The sequence below is a fragment of the Cherax quadricarinatus genome, chromosome 76, assembly GCF_038502225.1.
Source record: "Cherax quadricarinatus isolate ZL_2023a chromosome 76, ASM3850222v1, whole genome shotgun sequence".
NCBI lineage: Eukaryota > Metazoa > Arthropoda > Malacostraca > Decapoda > Parastacidae > Cherax > Cherax quadricarinatus.
Window position 1 is genome coordinate 18,007,282 of NC_091367.1, and position 23,310 is coordinate 18,030,591.

At 43.5% G+C, this 23,310-nt stretch overlaps 1 protein-coding gene across 2 annotated transcripts in view; it reads right to left on the reverse strand.

Annotated features, from left to right (window-relative positions):
- The window catches only part of LOC138854951 (uncharacterized), a 156,548-nt gene that overhangs the window by 23,958 nt on the left and 109,280 nt on the right, over positions 1-23,310 (reverse strand). For both annotated transcript variants that reach the window (XM_070101104.1, XM_070101105.1), the window contains one exon: positions 2,550-2,679. In XM_070101104.1, the coding sequence (XP_069957205.1) occupies positions 2,550-2,679 (130 nt within the window). The remainder of the gene's footprint in view (positions 1-2,549; positions 2,680-23,310) is intronic.

The following is a 23,310-nucleotide window of genomic DNA, read 5'->3' on the forward strand; positions in this document are numbered from 1 at the left end:
TACTTGTTCACACTGAACTTCATCTGCCACTTTCCAGTCCAAGATAATAATTTATCCAAATCCTCCTGGAGTTCATTGGTATTCTCTTCAGAATCAATCATTCAGCCATGTCACTTATAATTCCATCAAGGTCATCACGTTAAATTATGAACAGAAAATGGGCCCAAAACTGATCCCTATAGTCCCAAAACTGATATGAAGCACATGCAGAATGATTGGAGCTTATATACTGGCATCAGATGAGGGAGGTGCAGCAGATGCAGGCACTGTGACCAGCATACATAAGAGGGATTACCAATCGACCCCTGACTGTCTTGAAGGCACTGGACAGGCATCTAAATTCAGCCGGGCTGTGGTTCGTACATCTGGTTGCGTGCGGCCAACAGTAACAGCCTGGTTGATCAGGCCTTGATCCTCCTTGAGGCCTTGTTACTTGTTACAGCTGCTGGGCCATTGACTCCCAAAACCCTCTCCATGTATATCACTGGATGGCGAAAAACCTACACATTAAAGATAGCCAGATGTTGCACATGTGTCCAGTTCTTCATCTTGCTGTGTGCTAGTGTGGAGACGTACTAGGCATATGATGTCACATCGACAGTGTTGTAGTTTCAAAGTGAGCAGTTTGTTTCAGTATTGTCGAGAACGACTGAGAGACGATGTCACATGTTAAATCTAATGTGTGGTCTGAGCTCAGATGTGTGTGTAGACCACAGTATGGTCTAAGCCCAGACCATTGGTAACACCCTCGTGTTACATGTCACCCGCTGTGATGGTTGACAGCTGACATTAGTTAGTCCAGGCATCAGTTTACAAGCGTCTGAGCCCCCATGTACAGAAAACTCTTGTGCTTGTCATTCGTAGACGCCATGCCTGAGTCGTACCTATTACGACTCCTTATTGAGACTCATTTCACTCCACCTCCTAAACATCAGAGTGCAATTATGTATAGAAAACCAGTCTGAGGATGCTTGGACTAACCTTTGCTATGACTCGAACTCTGTCGAGAGATTAACACCGTCAAGCTGCAGTAGCCCTGTTGGCAGGTAAATGTCAGACTCGTGTCACATCTTCAGTGAGCAGCTTGCACTAAGCTGATGTCACTGACTGCAAGCTTGCTCACTCCAGTTACAGTACAGTGTATGCTGCTACGACTCGCAGATAATGCTCCTGAGTCGTCCCTGCAGTGCCGGCAGTGACATCCCCAGCGACAGTACCAGTCGAGAAATGTCCTTCTGAGTCACCTGCCAAAAGAAGTCCTGCCCAATTGCCGAGTACTTCATTCATTCATTAGAGGTTTGCCGGTACTTCCGGCCCGGGTCTTCTCCATATGGTGACCTGGCTTTGGCCCCCGGTTGGGGGTGTCGTTCATCTTCTTTCTTCTGTCTTCTTTCTTGGCGACACCTCACTCGAGGGCACCAGCAGGTTGTGCCCCAGGTTGAGTGAACCCTGCAGTGACTACTCCACGATGACTGCTTCACCATTGTAGTAACACCCACTGAGGCTCACTGCCTTGCACCATGATATTTAGCACACCCTATCCTGTTTTTCTTCCCCGCCCTGTAGGAAGTTTCTTTTTTTTTTGTCAATGTCTACATACATACGTATACATGTCTTTATTTTGTGTTCTATGCCGTGTTCGTGTGAGAAAGAGACAGTTCCTTTTTTCAGTCAAGCATGGTCGAAGACGACCATGGGTAGATGGTCGAACAAAATGTAAACAGTAAGCCTACATTGCTAGTTTCCAAAGTTTCCACCAGAGGGCAGGGCTCTAGGTAGGCGTATCCAGACCTGCCTCGCTCTCACTTGGCAACCAGGCATCCTAGAGTCAACAGCTCCGCTACTCTCTCTTTAGTGGACATGGCCCTCTTGGTCGCCCCAGGGCGCTGCCTGTGTGCCATGAACCAAAATAAAGTAAGGAGCCTCCGAAGCCTTGTCATTCATCCCACCGCTACCAGATCCATACTCCAAATCGTAAAAGGGATGAAGTGAATAATGGTAAAAGTTTTTCTTTTTGGGGCCACCCTTGGTGGGAAACGGCCGATGTGTGAATAAAATAAATAAAAAGAATTATGCATTTATATGTTAAGGTGGTGTATTGAATTATTCATCAATGGTGCAATTAGTTTGGGAAAAGTCATATTATAGGAGTAATTATCTTGTGTCTTGTACTGTATATTTAACCTTAATAAGTATTTGCATATTCGAGCTAAGTTTTATATGTAAATGGTGTAATTTTTTACGTATTTTCTTCGTTTCTCATACATACTGTACCACTATATTTCATAAATATACAGTAAAATTATTCTAAAGTTATCATATAAATTTAAACATATACATATATATTAAACCATTCAACAGGTGTCAATATATTTTTTTAATGATTGCTTTGGTTAACTGATGCTCCACATTATGTCATCTTACTCCCAGTTAGAACACGATAGTAACAGGTATAGGAGAGATACCTTGTTTACCACACACTAGAGATAACAATGTAGTGGAGTGTGTTACCACAAAACATTCACAGATCTTATTACACTTACACCTACCCAAGACACAGAAGAGTGTGCAGTTGGGGTTATTGTAGCAAATACTGGCACACTGGACAGAGGAAGCTGCATCCATTGTCGTCTGTTGCAACAGACATGTGTTTACATCAGGTGGGAGACTTGTTGCTACCTGCCGGGAACATTGGAGAATGTTAAGTATTGTTACCTCGGGTAAGATACTGGTCTACTTATTCAAGTACAGCCGAAAAAGTTGTAAAGCATTAAACATTGGGTCACTTCCAAAGGCACTTTCAGAGTACCTGCGACTTTGTGTCATGTGTATTAGAACAAGTTACACACGAAATATGCTGTTTCAAAAATATTGGCACTAGTAGGGAATAATAAATTATTTTAACCAATTATAATAAGCCTACAAGTGAACAGGAAATAATATTATGTTAAACATTTATTTTGAAAGTAATATAGTATAACAACAAAAGTAATGTATAAAGAATAATTACAGTAGTGGGAGGTAATCTGCGTCAAGTAAATAACATTGACAGTGTAAAGTACAGGGTGACACAAAAACACTCCATGATTTTAAACAGGTATAACATGTAACTATTGTAATAATCTTTCACAGTTAGTAGCTTCAGGATATCCTTCAGTGGCATATGGTATAGGGTAACATTAAAGGCACTAAATGTGCGCCCCTCTGGTTGATCTGAACTACTACATAGAAACGAAAAGGAATATGAGAATCCTTCTGACTGCAGTCTTCCCCTGTGTGGTGTGCCCGAGCTGGGGTAGAAACATGGATTGTAAATAAGGCTGCCCAGCCTCTGAGGCATCTGTGGTTAAGTGGTCTAGAGCGCCACTTAGGGAACCTTGCCAGCCTCCCTAACGTGGCTTCAAATCCTGCTTACTGTGATCTTTCTTTGTATATATCGACTCATTTCTGCATGGAGCACTGATTATGTATATATATATATATATATATATATATATATATATATATATATATATATATATATATATATATATATATGTTATTATTATTATTATTATCATCACACTGGCCGATTCCCACCAAGGCAGGGTGGCCCGAAAAAGAAAAACTTTCACCATCATTCACTCCATCACTGTCTTGCCAGAAGGGTGCTTTACACTACAGTTTTTAAACTGCAACATTAACACCCCTCCTTCAGAGTACAGACACTGTACTTCCCATCTCCAGGACTCAAGTCCGGCCTGCCGGTTTCCCTGAACCCCTTCATAAATGTTTCTTTGCTCACACTCCAACAGCACGTCAAGTATTGAAAACCATTTGTCTCCATTCACACCTATCAAACACGCTCACGCATGCCTGCTGGAAGTCCAAGCCCCTCGCACACAAAACCTCCTTTACCCCCTCCCTCCAACCTTTCCTAGGCCGACCCCTACCCCGCCTTCCTTCCACTACAGACTGATACACTCTTGAAGTCATTCTGTTTCGCTCCATTCTCTCTACATGTCCGAACCACCTCAACAACCCTTTCTCAGCCCTCTGGACAACAGTTTTGGTAATCCCGCACCTCCTCCTAACTTCCAAACTACGAATTCTCTGCATTATATTCACACCACACATTGCCCTCAGACATGACATCACTGCCTCCAGCCTTCTCCTCGCTGCAACATTCATCACCCATGCTTCACACCCATATAAGAGCGTTGGTAAAACTATACTCTCATACATTCCCCTCTTTGCCTCCAAGGACAAAGTTCTTTGTCTCCACAGACTCCTAAGTGCACCACTCACCCTTTTCCCCTCATCAATTCTATGATTCACTTCATCTTTCATAGACCCATCCGCTGACACGTCCACTCCCAAATATCTGAATACATTCACCTCCTCCATACTCTCTCCCTCCAATCTGATATCCAATCTTTCATCACCTAATCTTTTTGTTATCCTCATAACCTTACTCTTACCTGTATTCACCTTTAATTTTCTTCTTTTGCACACCCTACCAAATTCATCCACCAATCTCTGCATATATATATATATATATATATATATATATATATATATATATATATATATATATATATAGAGAGATAGAGAGAGAGAGAGAGAGAGAGAGAGAGAGAGAGAGAGAGAGAGAGAGAGAGAGAGAGAGAGAGAGAGAGAGAGAGAGAGAGAGAGAGAGAGAGAGAGAGAGAGAGAGAGAGAGAGAGAGAGAGAGAGAAGAGAGAGAAGAGAGGAATGCAGAGGAGAGAGAGAGATTTTGGGAGATGTTAAGTGAATGTATAGGAGCCTTTGAACCAAGTGAGAGAGTAATTGTGGTAGGGGACCTGAATGCTAAAGTAGGAGAAACTTTTAGAGAGGGTGTGGTAAGTTTGGGAGCCCTTTGATTGAACTTTGTATAGAAAGGGGTTTAGTTATAGGTAATACATATTTTAAGAAAAAGAGGATAAATAAGTATACAAGATATGATGTAGGGCGAAATAACAGTAGTTTGTTGGTTTATGTATTGGTAGATAAAAGACTGTTGAGTAGACTTCAGGATGTACATGTTTATAGAGGGGCCACAGATATATCAGATCACTTTCTAGTTGTAGCTACACTGAGAGTAAAAGGTAGATGGGATGCAAGGAGAATAGAAGCATCAGGGAAGAGGGAGGTGAAGGTTTATAAACTGATAGAGGAGGCAGTTAGGGTAAGATATAAACAGCTATTGGAGGATAGATGGGCCAATGAGAGCATAGGCAGTGGGGTCGAAGAGGTATGGGGTAGGTTTAAAAATGTAATGTTAGAGTGTTCAGCAGAAGTTTGTGGTTACAGGAAAGTGGGTGCGGGAGGGAAGAGGAGCGATTGGTGGAATGATGTAAAGAGAGTAGTAAGGGAGAAAAAGTTAGCATATGAGAAGTTTTTACAAAGTAGAAGTGATGCAAGGAGGGAAGAGTATATGGAGAAAAAGAGAGAGGTTAAGAGAGTGGTGAAGCAATGTAAAAAGAGAGCAAATGAGAGAGTGGGTGAGATGTTATCAACAAATTTTGTTGAAAATAAGAAAAAGTTTTGGGGTGAGATAAACAAGTTAAGGAAGCCTAGAGAACAAATGGATTTGTCAGTTAAAAATTGGAGAGGAGACTCAAGAAATCGTAATGACACGATTTCAAACAAGCCATACCCCCGGCCGGGATTGAACCCGCGGTCATAGTCTCAAAACTCCAGCCCGTCGCGTTAGCCACTAGACCAGCTAGCCACAATAAGATTCATCCAACTAGGTATATTTCTACACCATAGGAAGGTGCCTGTGCTAACCTTCCTATGGTGTAGAAATATACCTAGTTGCATGAATCTTATTGTGGCTAGCTGGTCTAGTGGCTAACGCGACGGGCTGGAGTTTTGAGACTCTAATGACCGCGGGTTCAATCCCGTCCGGGGGTATGGTTTAGGAGAGGAGAGTTATTAAATGGAGAGTTAGAGGTATTGGGAAGATGGAGGGAATATTTTGAGGAATTGTTAAATGTTGATGAAGATAGGGAAGCTGTGATTTCGTGTATAGGGCAAGGAGGAATAACATCTTGTAGGAGTGAGGAAGAGCCAGTTGTGAGTGTGGGGGAAGTTCGTGAGGCAGTAGGTAAAATGAAAGGGGGTAAGGCAGCCGGGATTGATGGGATAAAGATAGAAATGTTAAAAGCAGGTGGGGATATAGTTTTGGAGTGGTTGGTGCAATTATTTAATAAATGTATGGAAGAGGGTAAGGTACCTAGGGATTGGCAGAGAGCATGCATAGTTCCTTTGTATAAAGGCAAAGGGGATAAAAGAGAGTGCAAAAATTATAGGGGGATAAGTCTGTTCAGTATACCTGGTAAAGTGTATGGTAGAGTTATAATTGAAAGAATTAAGAGTAAGACGGAGAATAGGATAGCAGATGAACAAGGAGGCTTTAGGAAAGGTATGGGGTGTGTGGACCAGGTGTTTACAGTGAAACATATAAGTGTACAGTATTTAGATAAGGCTAAGGAGGTCTTTGTAGCATTTATGGATTTGGAAAAGGCGTATGACAGGGTGGATAGGGGGGCAATGTGGCAGATGTTGCAGGTGTATGGTGTAGGAGGTAGGTTACTGAAAGCAGTGAAGAGTTTTTACGAGGATAGTGAGGCTCAAGTTAGAGTATGTAGGAAAGAGGGAAATTTTTTCCCAGTAAAAGTAGGCCTTAGACAAGGATGTGTGATGTCACCGTGGTTGTTTAATATATTTATAGATGGGGTTGTAAGAGAAGTAAATGCGAGGGTCTTTGCAAGAGGCGTGGAGTTAAAAGATAAAGAATCACACACAAAGTGGGAGTTGTCACAGCTGCTCTTTGCTGATGACACTGTGCTATTGGGAGATTCTGAAGAGAAGTTGCAGAGATTGGTGGATGAATTTGGTAGGGTGTGCAAAAGAAGAAAATTAAAGGTGAATACAGGAAAGAGTAAGGTTATGAGGATAACAAAAAGATTAGGTGATGAAAGATTGGATATCAGATTGGAGGGAGAGAGTATGGAGGAGGTGAACGTATTCAGATATTTGGGAGTGGACGTGTCAGCGGATGGGTCTATGAAAGATGAGGTGAATCATAGAATTGATGAGGGAAAAAGAGTGAGTGGTGCACTTAGGAGTCTGTGGAGACAAAGAACTTTGTCCTTGGAGGCAAAGAGGGGAATGTATGAGAGTATAGTTTTACCAACGCTCTTATATGGGTGTGAAGCATGGGTGATGAATGTTGCAGCGAGGAGAAGGCTGGAGGCAGTGGAGATGTCATGTCTGAGGGCAATGTGTGGTGTGAATATAATGCAGAGAATTCGTAGTTTGGAAGTTAGGAGGAGGTGCGGGATTACCAAAACTGTTGTCCAGAGGGCTGAGGAAGGGTTGTTGAGGTGGTTCGGACATGTAGAGAGAATGGAGCGAAACAGAATGACTTCAAGAGTGTATCAGTCTGTAGTGGAAGGAAGGCGGGGTAGGGGTCGGCCTAGGAAAGGTTGAAGGGAGGGGGTAAAGGAGGTTTTGTGTGCGAGGGGCTTGGACTTCCAGCAGGCATGCGTGAGCGTGTTTGATAGGAGTGAATGGAGACAAATGGTTTTTAATACTTGACGTGCTGTTGGAGTGTGAGCAAAGTAACATTTATGAAGGGGTTCAGGGAAACCGGCAGGCCGGACTTGAGTCCTGGAGATGGGAAATACAGTGCCTGCACTCTGAAGGAGGGGTGTTAATGTTGCAGTTTAAAAACTGTGGTGTAAAGCACCCTTCTGGCAAGACAGTGATGGAGTGAATGATGGTGAAAGTTTTTCTTTTTCGGGCCACCCTGCCTTGGTGGGAATCGGCCAGTGTGTTAATAAAAAAAAAATAATATATATATATATATATATATATATATATATAGGTTGGTAGACAGCAACCACCCAGGGAAGTACTACCGTCCTGCCAGATGACTGTGAAACAAAAACCTGTAACTGTTTTGCATGATGGTAGGATTGCTGGTTTCTTTTTTCTGTCTCATAAACACGCTAAGATAACAGGGATATCTTGCTACTCCTACTTACACTTTGGTCACACTTCATAGACACGCACATGCATATATATATATACATACATCTAGGTTTTTCTCCTTTTTCTAAATAGCTCTTGTTCTTTTTTATTTCTTCTATTGTCCATGGGGAAGTGGAAAAGAATCTTTCCTCCGTAAGCCATGCGTGTCGTGTGAGGCGACTAAAATGCCGGGAGCAATGGGCTAGTAACCCCTTCTCCTGTATACAATTACTAAAAAAGAGAAGAAGAAAAACTTTATAAAACTGGGTTGCTTAAATGTGCGTGGATGTAGTGCGGATGACAAGAAACAGATGATTGCTGATGTTATGAATGAAAAGAAGTTGGATGTCCTGGCCCTAAGCGAAACAAAGCTGAAGGGGGTAGGAGAGTTTCAGTGGGGGGAAATAAATGGGATTAAATCTGGAGTATCTGAGAGAGTTAGAGCAAAGGAAGGGGTAGCAGTAATGTTAAATGATCAGTTATGGAAGGAGAAAAGAGAATATGAATGTGTAAATTCAAGAATTATGTGGATTAAAGTAAAGGTTGGATGCGAGAAGTGGGTCATAATAAGTGTGTATGCACCTGGAGAAGAGAGGAATGCAGAGGAGAGAGAGAGATTTTGGGAGATGTTAAGTGAATGTATAGGAGCCTTTGAACCAAGTGAGAGAGTAATTGTGGTAGGGGACTTGAATGCTAAAGTAGGAGAAACTTTTAGAGAGGGTGTGGTAGGTAAGTTTGGGGTGCCAGGTGTAAATGATAATGGGAGCCCTTTGATTGAACTTTGTATAGAAAGGGGTTTAGTTATAGGTAATACATATTTTAAGAAAAAGAGGATAAATAAGTATACACGATATGATGTAGGGCGAAATGACAGTAGTTTGTTGGATTATGTATTGGTAGATAAAAGACTGTTGAGTAGACTTCAGGATGTACATGTTTATAGAGGGGCCACAGATATATCAGATCACTTTCTAGTTGTAGCTACACTGAGAGTAAAAGGTAGATGGGATACAAGGAGAATAGAAGCATCAGGGAAGAGAGAGGTAAAGGTTTATAAACTAAAAGAGGAGGCAGTTAGGGTAAGATATAAACAGCTATTGGAGGATAGATGGGCTAATGAGAGCATAGGCAATGGGGTCGAAGAGGTATGGGGTAGGTTTAAAAATGTAGTGTTAGAGTGTTCAGCAGAAGTTTGTGGTTACAGGAAAGTGGGTGCAGGAGGGAAGAGGAGCGATTGGTGGAATGATGATGTAAAGAGAGTAGTAAGGGAGAAAAAGTTAGCATATGAGAAGTTTTTACAAAGTAGAAGTGATGCAAGGAGGGAAGAGTATATGGAGAAAAAGAGAGAAGTTAAGAGAGTGGTGAAGCAATGTAAAAAGAGAGCAAATGAGAGAGTGGGTGAGATGTTATCAACAAATTTTGTTGAAAATAAGAAAAAGTTTTGGAGTGAGATTAACAAGTTAAGAAAGCCTAGAGAACAAATGGATTTGTCAGTTAAAAATAGGAGAGGAGAGTTATTAAATGGAGAGTTAGAGGTATTGGGAAGATGGAAGGAATATTTTGAGGAATTGTTAAATGTTGATGAAGATAGGGAAGCTGTGATTTCGTGTATAGGGCAAGGAGGAATAACATCTTGTAGGAGTGAGGAAGAGCCAGTTGTGAGTGTGGGGGAAGTTCGTGAGGCAGTAGGTAAAATGAAAGGGGGTAAGGCAGCCGGGATTGATGGGATAAAGATAGAAATGTTAAAAGCAGGTGGGGATATAGTTTTGGAGTGGTTGGTGCAATTATTTAATAAATGTATGGAAGAGGGTAAGGTACCTAGGGATTGGCAGAGAGCATGCATAGTTCCTTTGTATAAAGGCAAAGGGGATAAAAGAGAGTGCAAAAATTATAGGGGGATAAGTCTGTTGAGTGTACCTGGTAAAGTGTATGGTAGAGTTATAATTGAAAGAATTAAGAGTAAGACGGAGAATAGGATAGCAGATGAACAAGGAGGCTTTAGGAAAGGTAGGGGGTGTGTGGACCAGGTGTTTACAGTGAAACATATAAGTGAACAGTATTTAGATAAGGCTAAAGAGGTCTTTGTGGCATTTATGGATTTGGAAAAGGCGTATGACAGGGTGGATAGGGGGGCAATGTGGCAGATGTTGCAAGTGTATGGTGTAGGAGGTAGGTTACTGAAAGCAGTGAAGAGTTTTTACGAGGATAGTGAGGCTCAAGTTAGAGTATGTAGGAAAGAGGGAAATTTTTTCCCAGTAAAAGTAGGCCTTAGACAAGGATGTGTGATGTCACCGTGGTTGTTTAATATATTTATAGATGGGGTTGTAAGAGAAGTAAATGCGAGGGTCTTGGCAAGAGGCGTGGAGTTAAAAGATAAAGAATCACACACAAAGTGGGAGTTGTCACAGCTGCTCTTTGCTGATGACACTGTGCTCTTGGGAGATTCTGAAGAGAAGTTGCAGAGATTGGTGGATGAATTTGGTAGGGTGTGCAAAAGAAGAAAATTAAAGGTGAATACAGGAAAGAGTAAGGTTATGAGGATAACAAAAAGATTAGGTGATGAAAGATTGAATATCAGATTGGAGGGAGAGAGTATGGAGGAGGTGAACGTATTCAGATATTTGGGAGTGGACGTGTCAGCGGATGGGTCTATGAAAGATGAGGTGAATCATAGAATTGATGAGGGAAAAAGAGTGAGTGGTGCACTTAGGAGTCTGTGGAGACAAAGAACTTTGTCCTTGGAGGCAAAGAGGGGAATGTATGAGAGTATAGTTTTACCAACGCTCTTATATGGGTGTGAAGCGTGGGTGATGAATGTTGCAGCGAGGAGAAGGCTGGAGGCAGTGGAGATGTCATGTCTGAGGGCAATGTGTGGTGTGAATATAATGCAGAGAATTCGTAGTTTGGAAGTTAGGAGGAGGTGCGGGATTACCAAAACTGTTGTCCAGAGGGCTGAGGAAGGGTTGTTGAGGTGGTTCGGACATGTAGAGAGAATGGAGCGAAACAGAATGACTTCAAGAGTGTATCAGTCTGTAGTGGAAGGAAGGCGGGGTAGGGGTCGGCCTAGGAAGGGTTGGAGGGAGGGGGTAAAGGAGGTTTTGTGTGCGAGGGGCTTGGACTTCCAGCAGGCATGCGTGAGCGTGTTTGATAGGAGTGAATGGAGACAAATGGTTTTTAATACTTGACGTGCTGTTGGAGTGTGAGCAAAGTAACATTTATGAAGGGATTCAGGGAAACCGGCAGGCCGGACTTGAGTCCTGGAGATGGGAAGTACAGTGCCTGCACTCTGAAGGAGGGGTGTTAATGTTGCAGTTTAAAAACTGTAGTGTAAAGCACCCTTCTGGCAAGACAGTGATGGAGTGAATGATGGTGAAAGTTTTTCTTTTTCGGGCCACCCTGCCTTGGTGGGAATCGGCCGGTGTGATAATAAAAAAAAAAAAAAAAAATATATATATATATATGTATGTATATATATATATATATGTATATATATATATGTATATATATATATATATATATATATATATATATATATATATAATTTATTTATTTATTTATTTTGCAAAAACCGCAAATAAGAGATACAAGGTGTAAAACAACCCCGGGGGAGTTGAATTATAGCTCTATTCCTTTCGTATTGCAATCAACACATCATCAGGGCTTGCAATCAACACATCAGAAGGAAGTCCAAGGAAATACTTTCAGAGGAAATGCCTTTGCTCGAATGAGGTAGGAAGGCAAGAGGCAGTAAGTGCCTCAGGCATTCCAACACCCAACACCCAGTATCCAGTACCAGAAACATCTAATATTAATGCATTCGAATACAGCCAGCCCACAAGCAATGATACTGTAGTAATAACATAACGAATGTAAAATTAATGACCTGAGTTATTAAAAATTCGGTAAGACATGATATGGTAATATATGATTTAAATGACTTTACATTTCTTTGGCAACTATCTGAGGAATTTTCCGTACTTGTAGAAAACGGGTCCACCTCACACTCATTTAAACAGACTCATTTAAAGGGAGACATCTGTAGTTTATCCGAAGGAAGACGGCCATAGTTTAACTTAAGATTGAGACACTTATGCAACATATGGGAATCTTTGTTAAAGAAACGTTTCGCTAGACAGTGGCTTCATCAGTCCAACAAAAAACAGAAAGGTGTAAGGAGAGGAGGAGTTTCATCTAATCAGTCCTTCAGCCTGAATGGTTCCACTATGACCCCACCTCCTCCTGCTTTGCCTCACCTGACTACCAAGTCTACTGCCCTATGCTGTACATTCTACAAGATTGATGGACTGAATACATCGACTCCAGGCTGAGGGACTGATTATCTCAAACTCCTCCTCTTCTTACACCTTTCTGCTTTGTATTGGACTGATGAAGCCACTGTGTGGCGAAACGTTTCCTCAACAAAGATTCCCATATGTTGCATAAGTGTCTCAATCTTCAACTTGTCCTTTTTTTAAATCATTCAACACATAGTTTAACTATTCCACAAGATACTGATGTAGCTGCATGTCTTACCATCAAGAACAAGTAGAAAAACATGCCCTAATTTCTCGTTGTTGAACTACAACACTTGATCCAACGCATTTGTATAGGTGTCGGATTTTAGGCTATGCATGATAGCTTCATTTGTAAATGAGTAATTTGAATAATCATTGACCTCATCGCTTTATTTCTGTGAGGTTGTGCTGCGCACACGCTCCTGGTTGAGAGGCCTTCCTGCGCAGATTGATTTTCACAAGATGGCGCAGACTACAAGAATTCGAGTCAAAACTGTGTGCTTTGATTTAGTGCGGGGTGTAGTTACACCTCAGTCCGCACAGGTGCTTCTACCTTTGATTATCCGCGACACATACGGCATTGCTGATCAAGATTTGTATGGAGTATCGCTCAACGGGGCTTACCAAATATTCGTTAAGCTATGATCGACGGCAGTGTATGAGCGCCTGGTGGGGCAGTATCAAGATGGCTGTGTGGACGTAAACTCGGCAATACGAGTTCGTTTAATTGATGTGTCGCAACACTACACTTGGGTGACGGTACGTAACGTACCTTTCGAAGCTGACGAGGCAGATATACGGAACGTTTTTGAATGCTACGGTACTGTGCATCTGGCAACGGCAGGTACCTGGGTGGATGGGGCGTACGCCGGCTGGCCGGAGGGTACTTTCAACCTAAAGATGACACTGAGGCATCCCATCCCGTCGTTTGTCATCCTGGACGACTTCCGGACGCAACTGATGGTGTATTATGCAGGGCAGCGCAAGACTTGCAGGCTATGTGGCGCTTATGACCATATGGCAGCACAGTGTGAGAGGCAGCAGCGACGACAGGATGCAGACAGAAGGACAGAGCGAGGGCCTGACCCGAAGGCGGGGCCTGCCAGCGGGATGCCTGTAAAGGGCCATAGTTCGTCTTGGAACGAGGAGGTGGAGAGAGAGTTTCCGACGGTGGGGGTCGAGCCCATCAATGCCTGTAGGATCCACAGTCTCCCCTTTGGTGGAAGGGGAGACCAAGCTGAGTGGTGGAGAATGAGCAGAGGATGTGGCTTTAGAGCAGTTGACGGAAAGGTTTTTGGAGACGAAGAGAGCCGGGGATGATGTACAATCGGTGGTAGGACCAGAGGAGAGTGAGGACGAGAGGAGAGACAGCCAGCTGACTGCAGGTGCCACTTCTACGGGAATGGTGACTGTGGTCGAAGTGGCGGCAGAAGTGCATTATGAGGCATCCCCCGACCAGACCATGGATGCAGAGAGTGTTTGGCGGAAGAGGGCGGCAACGCACTCTGATTCTAATGATGTCTTGACCCCGGCGCAGAGACCGGGGAAGAAACCGTGGGCCGACGTGGTGAGTGGGGGCGCCACAGATGTGTCCGGTCAGGTGTTCGACCAGAGAGGGAATATAGCTCACTGTGGTGAGCGTGGTGGGAAAAGTAGGAAGGCTGGTGACGTGTCTATGAAAGGAGTTACAGGGCAGCTTGTAAAACCCTTCAAGAAGTTTTCAGGTGTATGACTGTGAATGTAAATGGGTTGTGTGTGAATGTGAAGCGTTTGTGGCTCCAGGGGTTTTTGAGGCGTCATGCCATAGATAGTGTATTCATGCAAGAGCATAACTTTAAGGCGGATTGGGATTTGAATGTGGATGGATATCGTGTGTTTGTGGCATATTCGGACCGTTTGAAAGGTGGGGTTGGGATCCTGATTCGGGAGACGAGCCTGTTTGTTGTAATTAGATGTGAGGGAGGGGAGGAGGGTAGGGTACTCTGGGTAGATGGATGGTGGAGAGGTGAGCGACTGGCAGTGGTTTGTGTGTATGCGCCGGTGGAGCGTGATGTACGGGTGAAGAATGAATTTGTGCGTGATGTTTTGGTTTATTATTTGAGATCTCTTCCCTCGTTAACAATCGTGGGCGGTGATTGGAATTGTATAGTACGTAGAAAGGATGTGGAGCCACGGGGGGCAGGGTGTTTTTTGGTTAGCCTAAGGGATCTTTAGCTGGGCGTGGGGTTAAGGGATGTTATTGGAGGTGGGGACATAATGGTTGAGCATACGTTTCATAGACAAGGATACGCGGCCAGGCTCGATAGTTATATGTGACGAGAAGTGTGCGGGTGATGTGTGTGCGTATGGTAGATGCTGTATACACGGATCATAGAGCTGTTTATAAGGACTTGACTTGGGCCAGCTTACCTAAGAGGTATCCAGGGTATTGGAAGTTTAATGTGAGATTTCTTGGGGTGGAGGAGGCGGGGTTAGATTTTAGGACAATGTGGGAGAATTTGTGGGGAGAGGGTAGGGATGTGGATGACTTGCTGGGGTGGTGGGATGGGGTAGCTAAGGAGAGGATGCAGCGGTTTTATGTGCGAAGGGGAAAGTACCAGGGTTGGATGACGTATGGGTTGCAGCAGTATTCCGAGGGTAGGTTGCAAAGTTGTTATGAGAGGGGCGTGCAGGCAGGGCAGTATCCCATGGAGGAAATCGAGTTGTTAAAAGGGAGGATTCGAGATTTGCAGAATGACAGATTTGATGCAGAGTGCAGGGTGGAATTGAAGAGGCGGTGTGGGGTGACCGCCCATCGGCCTGTGTGTTACGGGGACAGAGGCAGCGCCGTATGGCTATGGAAATTGATAGGCTGGTGGTACATGAGGACTTAGGTGGATATAGGGCAGGACATGAGTTAAGAACAACGGAGGCAATGAGTGATTATGTGGATAGGTGGTTTGGCAAAATTTACTGAGTGTCGGGGTGGATGTGGAGGCTTTCGGGAGGTTGGGGGAGAATGTATCTTGTGTGCTAAGTGGCAGTGATCGCATGGCGTTGGGGGGGGATATTGAAGAAGGGGAGGTGTGGAGGGCTTTGGAGGGGATGGCACGAGGTAAGGCACCAGGTCTGGATGGCTTGCCCTGCGAGTTTTATGTAAGCCATTGGAATGTGTTGAAGTCCTTCTTAGTAGAACTAATGAATATGATGAAAAGGAAGGGGAGGATGGGCAGGTTGCAAGGAACTGTGGTTGTGGTTTTAGTGCCAAAAGGTAAGAGACAAGACACGGTGTGGGACTTTAGGATAATATCATTGCTGTGTGCAGATTATAAGATTTTTGCAAAAATTTTAGGAAATAGGATGAAGTGTGTGGTGGATAGAGTGGTTGCGAGAGAACAATATGGTGTGTCTGGGAGGACGATGCATGACGGGCATAGTATTATAAAGAATTTTGTGGAAGGGTAAGGAGGGGAGCAGGGGGGGGTGTCTTAGCGTTAGATTGGCAGGCGGCGTATGATAGTGTAGAACGTGAGGTGTTGTGGTACATATTAAGGAGGCAGGGTTTTGGGGAGGAGTTGGTGCATTGGGCAGAGACATTGTATACAGGTGTGGGAGTGTGTGTACAGGTAAATGGAAAGTTAGGGGAGTGGGTATCCATAGGTCCGGGTATTAGGCAGGGTTGTCCCCTGTCTCAATTGTTGGTTGCCTGTTTAACAGACCCTTTCTATAGAAAGGTGGATGACATGACAATACTTGTGCGAACGCAGAGGAGTTTACGTGCGGTTGGAGATGTTATTGACAATTTCGCGGGGGTTACCGGTTTAAGAGTTAATGTGGAAAAATCAAAATTACTGGTCTTAGGAGATTGGGTGGGAAGAGTGAGTTGGGGAAGGAATGTACGTTGGAATATGGTGGACAGGATAAGTGTGTGGAATAGTGTATATGAGTAGTGCAAGAGAGGCGAGGATGGTTAATTCTGGATTTGCTGTGGATCGAGTGGTGGGGTGATTGGATGGGTTGAGACCAACTCATTTGACAGTACATCAGCGTGCAGTTGTTTTGAATGTGTTGTTATACAGTAAAGTCTGGCACGTGGCTGCGGTATATCCGTTAGCAGGTCCAGATGTTACGAGGCTGTTAAAGAGGGTTTTCCATTTTCTTTGGGGTTCCGGGTGTGAGTGGTTGAGTAGGAGTGTGGTTACTTTACCGGTCAACAGAGGAGGATTGGGGTTGATTGATTTACGGTTAAGAGTCAAGTGTATTTATTTGAAGTGGGGGGTTACGCCGTGTGCGGTGTCACGCAGGGAGGTGCGTGAATGGCTTGCATGAAGAGGTGCGAATGTGGTGGGGAGGGTCGGAGATGAAGGTGTGTGAAGACGTGTTGCGGGCATTGCTGCATGTCTGGGACCCTAATAAAGTTTGAGTGGGTGTTTTAGAGCGTGTTGTAAGGGCGACGGTAGTCGCGAAGGCTGAGAGTATCTACCCTATGTATGCGTGGAAGGATATATGGGAGAGATTACGGTTGATGCGCGTGCGTCCAAATGTGCGAGAGGTATTTTTCCGTTTTCTCCATGGTATACTGCCGTCGGGTGCTGCACTTAAGGAAAGAGGGTTGATGGTGGAGGGCGCGTGTCGGGTGTGTGGGGATGAGGAGACAGCGTTTCATGTAGTGTATTTTTGTCATAATTTGGGGAGTATCAGGGAATGGATGGGTAAGGTTCTGAGGACAGTGGGAGGAGGCGGGATATCAGTATTGAGGGCGTTAAGTTTGGACGTGGGAGGCGTCGAGGCGCCTGTGCAACGTGCAATCACGTATATAATTGTGGATTTTGTTTTTGTATCCTGGGTGATGAGAGGGAATGGGGATTGGGAGGTGCGCAAAAGGGTGTTGGCGGGGACCATTTATAGAACGTTGTGTTATAATCGGGAAATATATGGAAGTCGCTGGGACCAGGCTTTTTCAGCAGGGTACCGTAGTATGAGTGTGAGAGCATTGTTAACGTTGTGAAAGGGGGGGAGGATTGAATTTCAGGGGATGGAACGGGCTTGTCTCCGGGGTTGGGTATGCACAAGGGCTGTGTTGCTGTGTGTATCTGTGTAATGCGTGGTTGAGGTAAATGTGATCGTGTGAGTGGATGTGGTGGTGCAGTTGTGTGTTATAGATGTCTTCTGTCAGAGTCTACTGCCTTCTTTCTTTGTTGAAGTACTTGATTTACCTTTCGGCTATGGCCTGGCAAACGGGGTTTTATGTGTTTGTACTGAGCATTTTATTGCTATATTATATAATGTGTATAGCCTGTAGATGAATGCGGAATGCTTATGGCTTTTCTAGTTTTGTGGCTAACTCGTAAGACTTGTGGTAAGGCGAGTATGTGTGACTGTAGGGAACTTATGTACTGGGGGGTTAGGTGAGTAAGAGTATGTACTTTGTTTTATCATGAGATTGTGATGTAGGTTCTTTCATTTATTGATTATTTGTGTTGGTTGTGAGTAACCGATATATTTATATATTTATCATAATATTCTTCTTATTGTATTGTGCATTGGCAATATGTCCCAGTAATATTATGTAAATAGTGTATACCTGAAGGGATTATGGATTTAATTATATTATTGAACCTGCTACAGGGGTCACCTACATGTTAAGTTTTTGTTGTTGTTCTTGTGTAAATAGGGTTAAGATTACCCATCTTTCTTAATGTTATGTTTTGCCACAAGCGATATTTTCTAGTATATTTGTGTAACCTCTTGTGTTTGTTAATATTGTGTTTGTTATTTTCTATTGTACGTTCTGAGGGATTGTGTTTCAAAATGTGTTTGTTAAATGTGTATCAACCCTTGTTTAAGGGGTTTTTATGTTAAGCTATGTATTGTATTTTAAATAAAATATAAAAAAAAAAATTGAATAAGCCTCCATTATTATTATATTATGAACTTCTATCATTTTTTATAACTGAAGATTCTACAAGCTTGGCGGAGCAAGGATTAATGACTGGCTTCTTACCAATTTGCCAAGTTATTGCAGACTCTAATGTGGCTGAAAATTGCAGTTGATTACTGGGCAGTTCCTATCGAATATTAATGTTGTGATATCTAACATCCAGAGGTTTGCTGGTGTGTCTCACATATGATAAAATAAACATTTCAGTTAATTCTGCAAACACCACCAACACATGTTGAGGAGAATTCTTTATCAAAATGCTTTTAATTAATAAGCTACAAATTCTTAAAAACTATTTATATATTAAATCTTTTAAGGGCATTCAGCTGGACTGAAAAATTCTCATTATATGAGAGAGCCAGCACATTCTTGATCTGAGGTGTTATCCTAGGCTCAGTTCTATTATATGTTTTCCTAAATGCCAGGTGGTTGGTTAAAGAAACTTCTTAGGGTACATCAGTTTCATAGCAATGTCAATTATTTTCCTAATTTCTTCATTGGAAAACTCAGTGCTGCTCTCTCAGAAACATAATGAGAAAAGAGTTTTCTTCCCCCCCCCCAAAAACAAAATCAATGTTAATGATAAAAAAGCTATCAATCTGCAAAAAAAGAAATATATATATATATATATATATATATATATATATATATATATATATATATATATATATATATATATATATATATATATATATATATATATATATATATATATATATATATAAGTTTAATTTTTAAGGAAGTTCGGCTATTTGGCAACTTTGGCTTATTTAGTATGACACACACATACACACCCAACATTAGTGCTCTGTGACTAAGTGTTTTGTGGACTACCCAAGGGTACTGCAAGGGTCATTAAATTTGTCAGGGTTAGTGAACAACCCCTGAAGTGATTTACAAGTTGACTTGTGTCAGATAAGGGTGGTAAGAGCCACAACTTCATAAACGGTCTTGAAAATTATATTGGCGGTGGTAAAACAGAGACAGCAGGCCCAGTGTGGTATAAGAGGTGTTGCCACATGTGTCCCCCGAGAAAAATAATAAAGTGAAATCAATGTGTGTGACCCGTGAAATAAGCACAGTAAATAGGAATAAATTATGTATATAGCGAAGAAACAGAGGCGGATTTACTACACCAGGACATCACAATGAGTTGGATAATCCACAGGCTGCTTGCAAGTATTCACCAATGCATGGTTCTGGGAGTCAGGTGTGTGGGTTCCAGGTACTCCCAGCTGTTTTGTGAATGGTCCACTCTCTCAGAATGAAAAGGAACAGGCTAATTAGTACTCAGTAAGCATAGAAGATACAAGTTAATAGGTGGTTGCTAGGTCAGTGCCAGGTCAAGGAGAGCACAGCACCACAAATAACATGCAAACTGCGCACACGTACTCACAAACCCTAACACACCCAAACACACACACGTACACTCCACCCACTACTTTTCACATACTCACATAAACCGACACTCACAGACCCATACACACACATTCCCACAAACACACAGATGCACACACACATACACCCCCCACCCTCACTCTCCCCTCCACCTGCCCCCCCTCTCCCTTCTCACTCCCACCTCTCTCTCTCTCCCATATTTTTCTTTTTTTCACAGGGTTTGACAAGGTTAAGGATCCCTAGCTTTATTGATAAGCTATTTACAGGTTAAGGATTCCTAACTTTATTGGCAAGCTAAGAGCTGCTACCTACATCAGCTCATTTGAAAGCATTTTTATTGTTATGAGACATACAAGTAGGGAACAGGATGAAGTTGAAGCCATCTGTTGGCCAGCATTTTCATGTGATCAACTGACTTTATTTCGTTGACATCATTATGCTGTACGAATGTGTTCCATACTCGAGTCATCCTGGGTATATATGATCTCAGATGGAGTGATGTTCTGGTGAAGTTGCTGCTTTCTGCCCGTCTTGTGGCATAAAAGCTTGTTTCACGCTGTCCTCGAAGTGAATCCTTGTACATAACATTAGGCCACCCACATCCCTCCTATGTTGAAGGCTCTGCTGAAATGACAGATCTATCCAGGATGGGTCCAGGCGAGAGATGAGACGTCTTGCTCTGTTCTCTACTCTGTCAAGCAGTCGCAGATGAGAGGGGGGGCAGGCAAACCAAGAATGTGGAGCATATTCAAGGTGTGAGCGTACTTGTGCCTCGTACAGAATCTTGCAACCCCTACTGTCAAGCAGATGCAAGATACGGCGAAGTGCTGTAAGCTTCCTGGATGCCTTGTTTGCAAGATTTACATGGTTCTTCATGGTTAGTTTGGAGTCAAATTTCACCCCAAGGATATCAACTTCTTCTCCAGGTGCCAACACCCTCCCATTCATCCTTACTACTGCACCACCATTACCATCATGGTGCCTAGAGACGATCATCATTTGCATTTTCTCAGGTGCAAATGTTACTTGCCATCTATTTCCCCAAGCTGATATAGCTCTCAGCTGGTGATTGATGTAGCTTAGGGCAGCTGGCATTTCTTCTCTTGGATAAGTGAATGTCAGTGTACAGTCGTCTGCATATGCATGTGATTCTGGGATGAGATGAAGAAGGTTGTTGAAGTAGACATTCCATAACAATGGTCCCAGTACGCTTCCTTGTGGAACACTTGCCCCCAATAGGATGTCTTGCTGATTCCGTTCCATTGAGAACTACACTTAGAGATCTACCATGAAGGTAATCACTGAGGAGACATAACGTAGGGCCTGCAATTCCCAGTGCTTGAAGTTTTGCTAAGAGGCCCTGGTGCCACACCCGGTCGAAAGCACCAGCAATGTCCAGTGCTACCACACAGCTGACTTTGGATTCATCCTGTGACTGGTGCCACTTAGTGGAGAGGTTTAACAACAGATCAGCAGCAGAGTAACCTTTCCTGAAGCCATATTGACGATCACAGAGTAGTGAGTGGTAGTCAAAAAACTGTCATTTGTCTTGAGATTATTGTTTCAAGGATCTTACCAGTGATTGACTTGAGTGACACTGGTCTGTAGTTTCTGATTTCTGCTCTGCTCTTCTTTTTGTGAACAGGGACTACATTTGCCTCTTTCCATATAGAGGGCCATTTACACTACTAGGCAGTGCTGAAAGATACGAGTTAGAGGTGCTGCTAGCTGGTCAGCACATCTCAGCAATCTTGGGCTCAACTTGTCTGGGCCCACAGCCTTTACTTGGTCAAGCGATTTAAGAAGGAAATGCACCTCCTCCTGCCTTATTGTCACCACTGACAGTTTTGACACAGTTCTTGCAGCTAGACAAGGAGGGTCCCTTGCTGAATCAGGAACTTGAATTTTGGTAGCAAAGTGTTCAGCAAAGAGGTCCGCCTTCTCTTGACTACTAGTAGAGGTGGTCCCATCCTGTCGATTTACAGGTGGAATGAGTTCATCAGGCACATAACGTTGTCTGTCCTTGACCAGGAACCACCAGGTTTTGTAGCCTATCCTACCTGATGCTAGCTTTCTTTTAGTGTCCACCTCCCATTTAGCAATGGCCCACTTTTGAACGTCACCCATATGCCTACAGGCTTGCCTGTGCAAGTTCCTGTTATAGGTGGTAGGATGCTTTGTACTTAGCAGTAGCAGCCTCTCTACAACGAAAGCCAAACCAAGGCTGATCTGTAGGCTTTGTCACATATTGCCGGTGAGGAATGTGTTCTTGTTGTAGATTAAGGATGTGTCCAGTGAAGGCTTTCACTTGGTTGTCAACATCCCCTTGGAGAAGAGCATTCCAATCGGTGGTGGCGAGCTCAGAGCAAAGGGCTGGCCAATTGCCTCTTTCCCATAGCCAGGTTGTGCGTGTGGACTCCTCATCTCGTTCTGTTGGGATCTTAAGTGTCGTAGAAACAGCCTTGTGGTCAGACGATCCAACGTAGCCGAGGGGTTGACAAGTGACTATGCCTTCTGCCAGATCACTCACTACTGGGTCAAGGGAGGAGCCAGAGATGTGAGTAGGGAAATCAACAAATTTTCTCATGTCAAATACTGCAAGGTCATCAAAGTCCCTCTGTATAAGGTGTTGGTTGAGGTCACCAACAATTATGATATGTTGACAGTTGTGTTGTAGAAGAAGGGAGTCAATATTTTCCATTAGGAAGTTGATGGGGTCTGCATGCTGCCACTGAGGTCTGTACATTGCACATGCTAGTACAGAGGTACTAGTGTTTATACAGAGCTTGAAGAACATCATTTCAAGATGTGTAGGGGTGGCAACATCAATGTGCTGGGCATGAACACTTTTAGAGAAGCACACAGCAACACCTCCTCCTTGCCCTTGCCTGTCTCTTCTCATCCATGAGGTGTAGCCAGCAATTCTTGCAAAATTTTCTGGAGTCCTGTCATCCAAAAATGTTTCAACAACAGTTATCATGTCGGGATGTCGAGTGTTCATAAAACTATGTGTAAGCTCTCCAACATTAGTAATGACACCTCTAATGTTGGCTGACAGGATGCTGATAGACTGGCTCCTCATGATGTGGTCAGCTTGAGGTGGTGGGTGTGTAGGGCATGTAAGATGCTTGCCCTTGAGAGAGGTAGGGTACTGAGGCAGCTGCAGGGATGTAGGTCTGTGGTCTTGTATAAGGCACAATACCACCTGCTGTGTTGGGATAGAAGTAGCTGAGTGGGTGACGTGTGAGAGTGTTCACCAATTCAGAGATCCTGCTGGTTTGTTCTGAGAATAGGTCTCTAAACAGGTGGTCCTGTCTCTCTCTCTCTCTCTCTCTCTCTCTCTCTCTCTCTCTCTCTCTCTCTCTCTCTCTCTCTCTCTCTCTCTCTCTCCCATTTTTCTTCCTCTCCTCTCTCTCTCTCTCTCCCATTTTTCTCCCTCTCCTCTCTCTCTCTCCCTCTTCCTTTCTCTCCCCTCTCTCTCTCTCCCCTTATTCCTCTCTACCCTTCCCCATCTCTCCTCCTCTTTGCCACTGTTTCTCCTTCCCCCTCTCTCACTCACTCCTCCCTCCTTCCACCGCACACACACACGCGCGCGCACACACACACACACACACACACACACACACACGCACACACACACGCACACACACACAC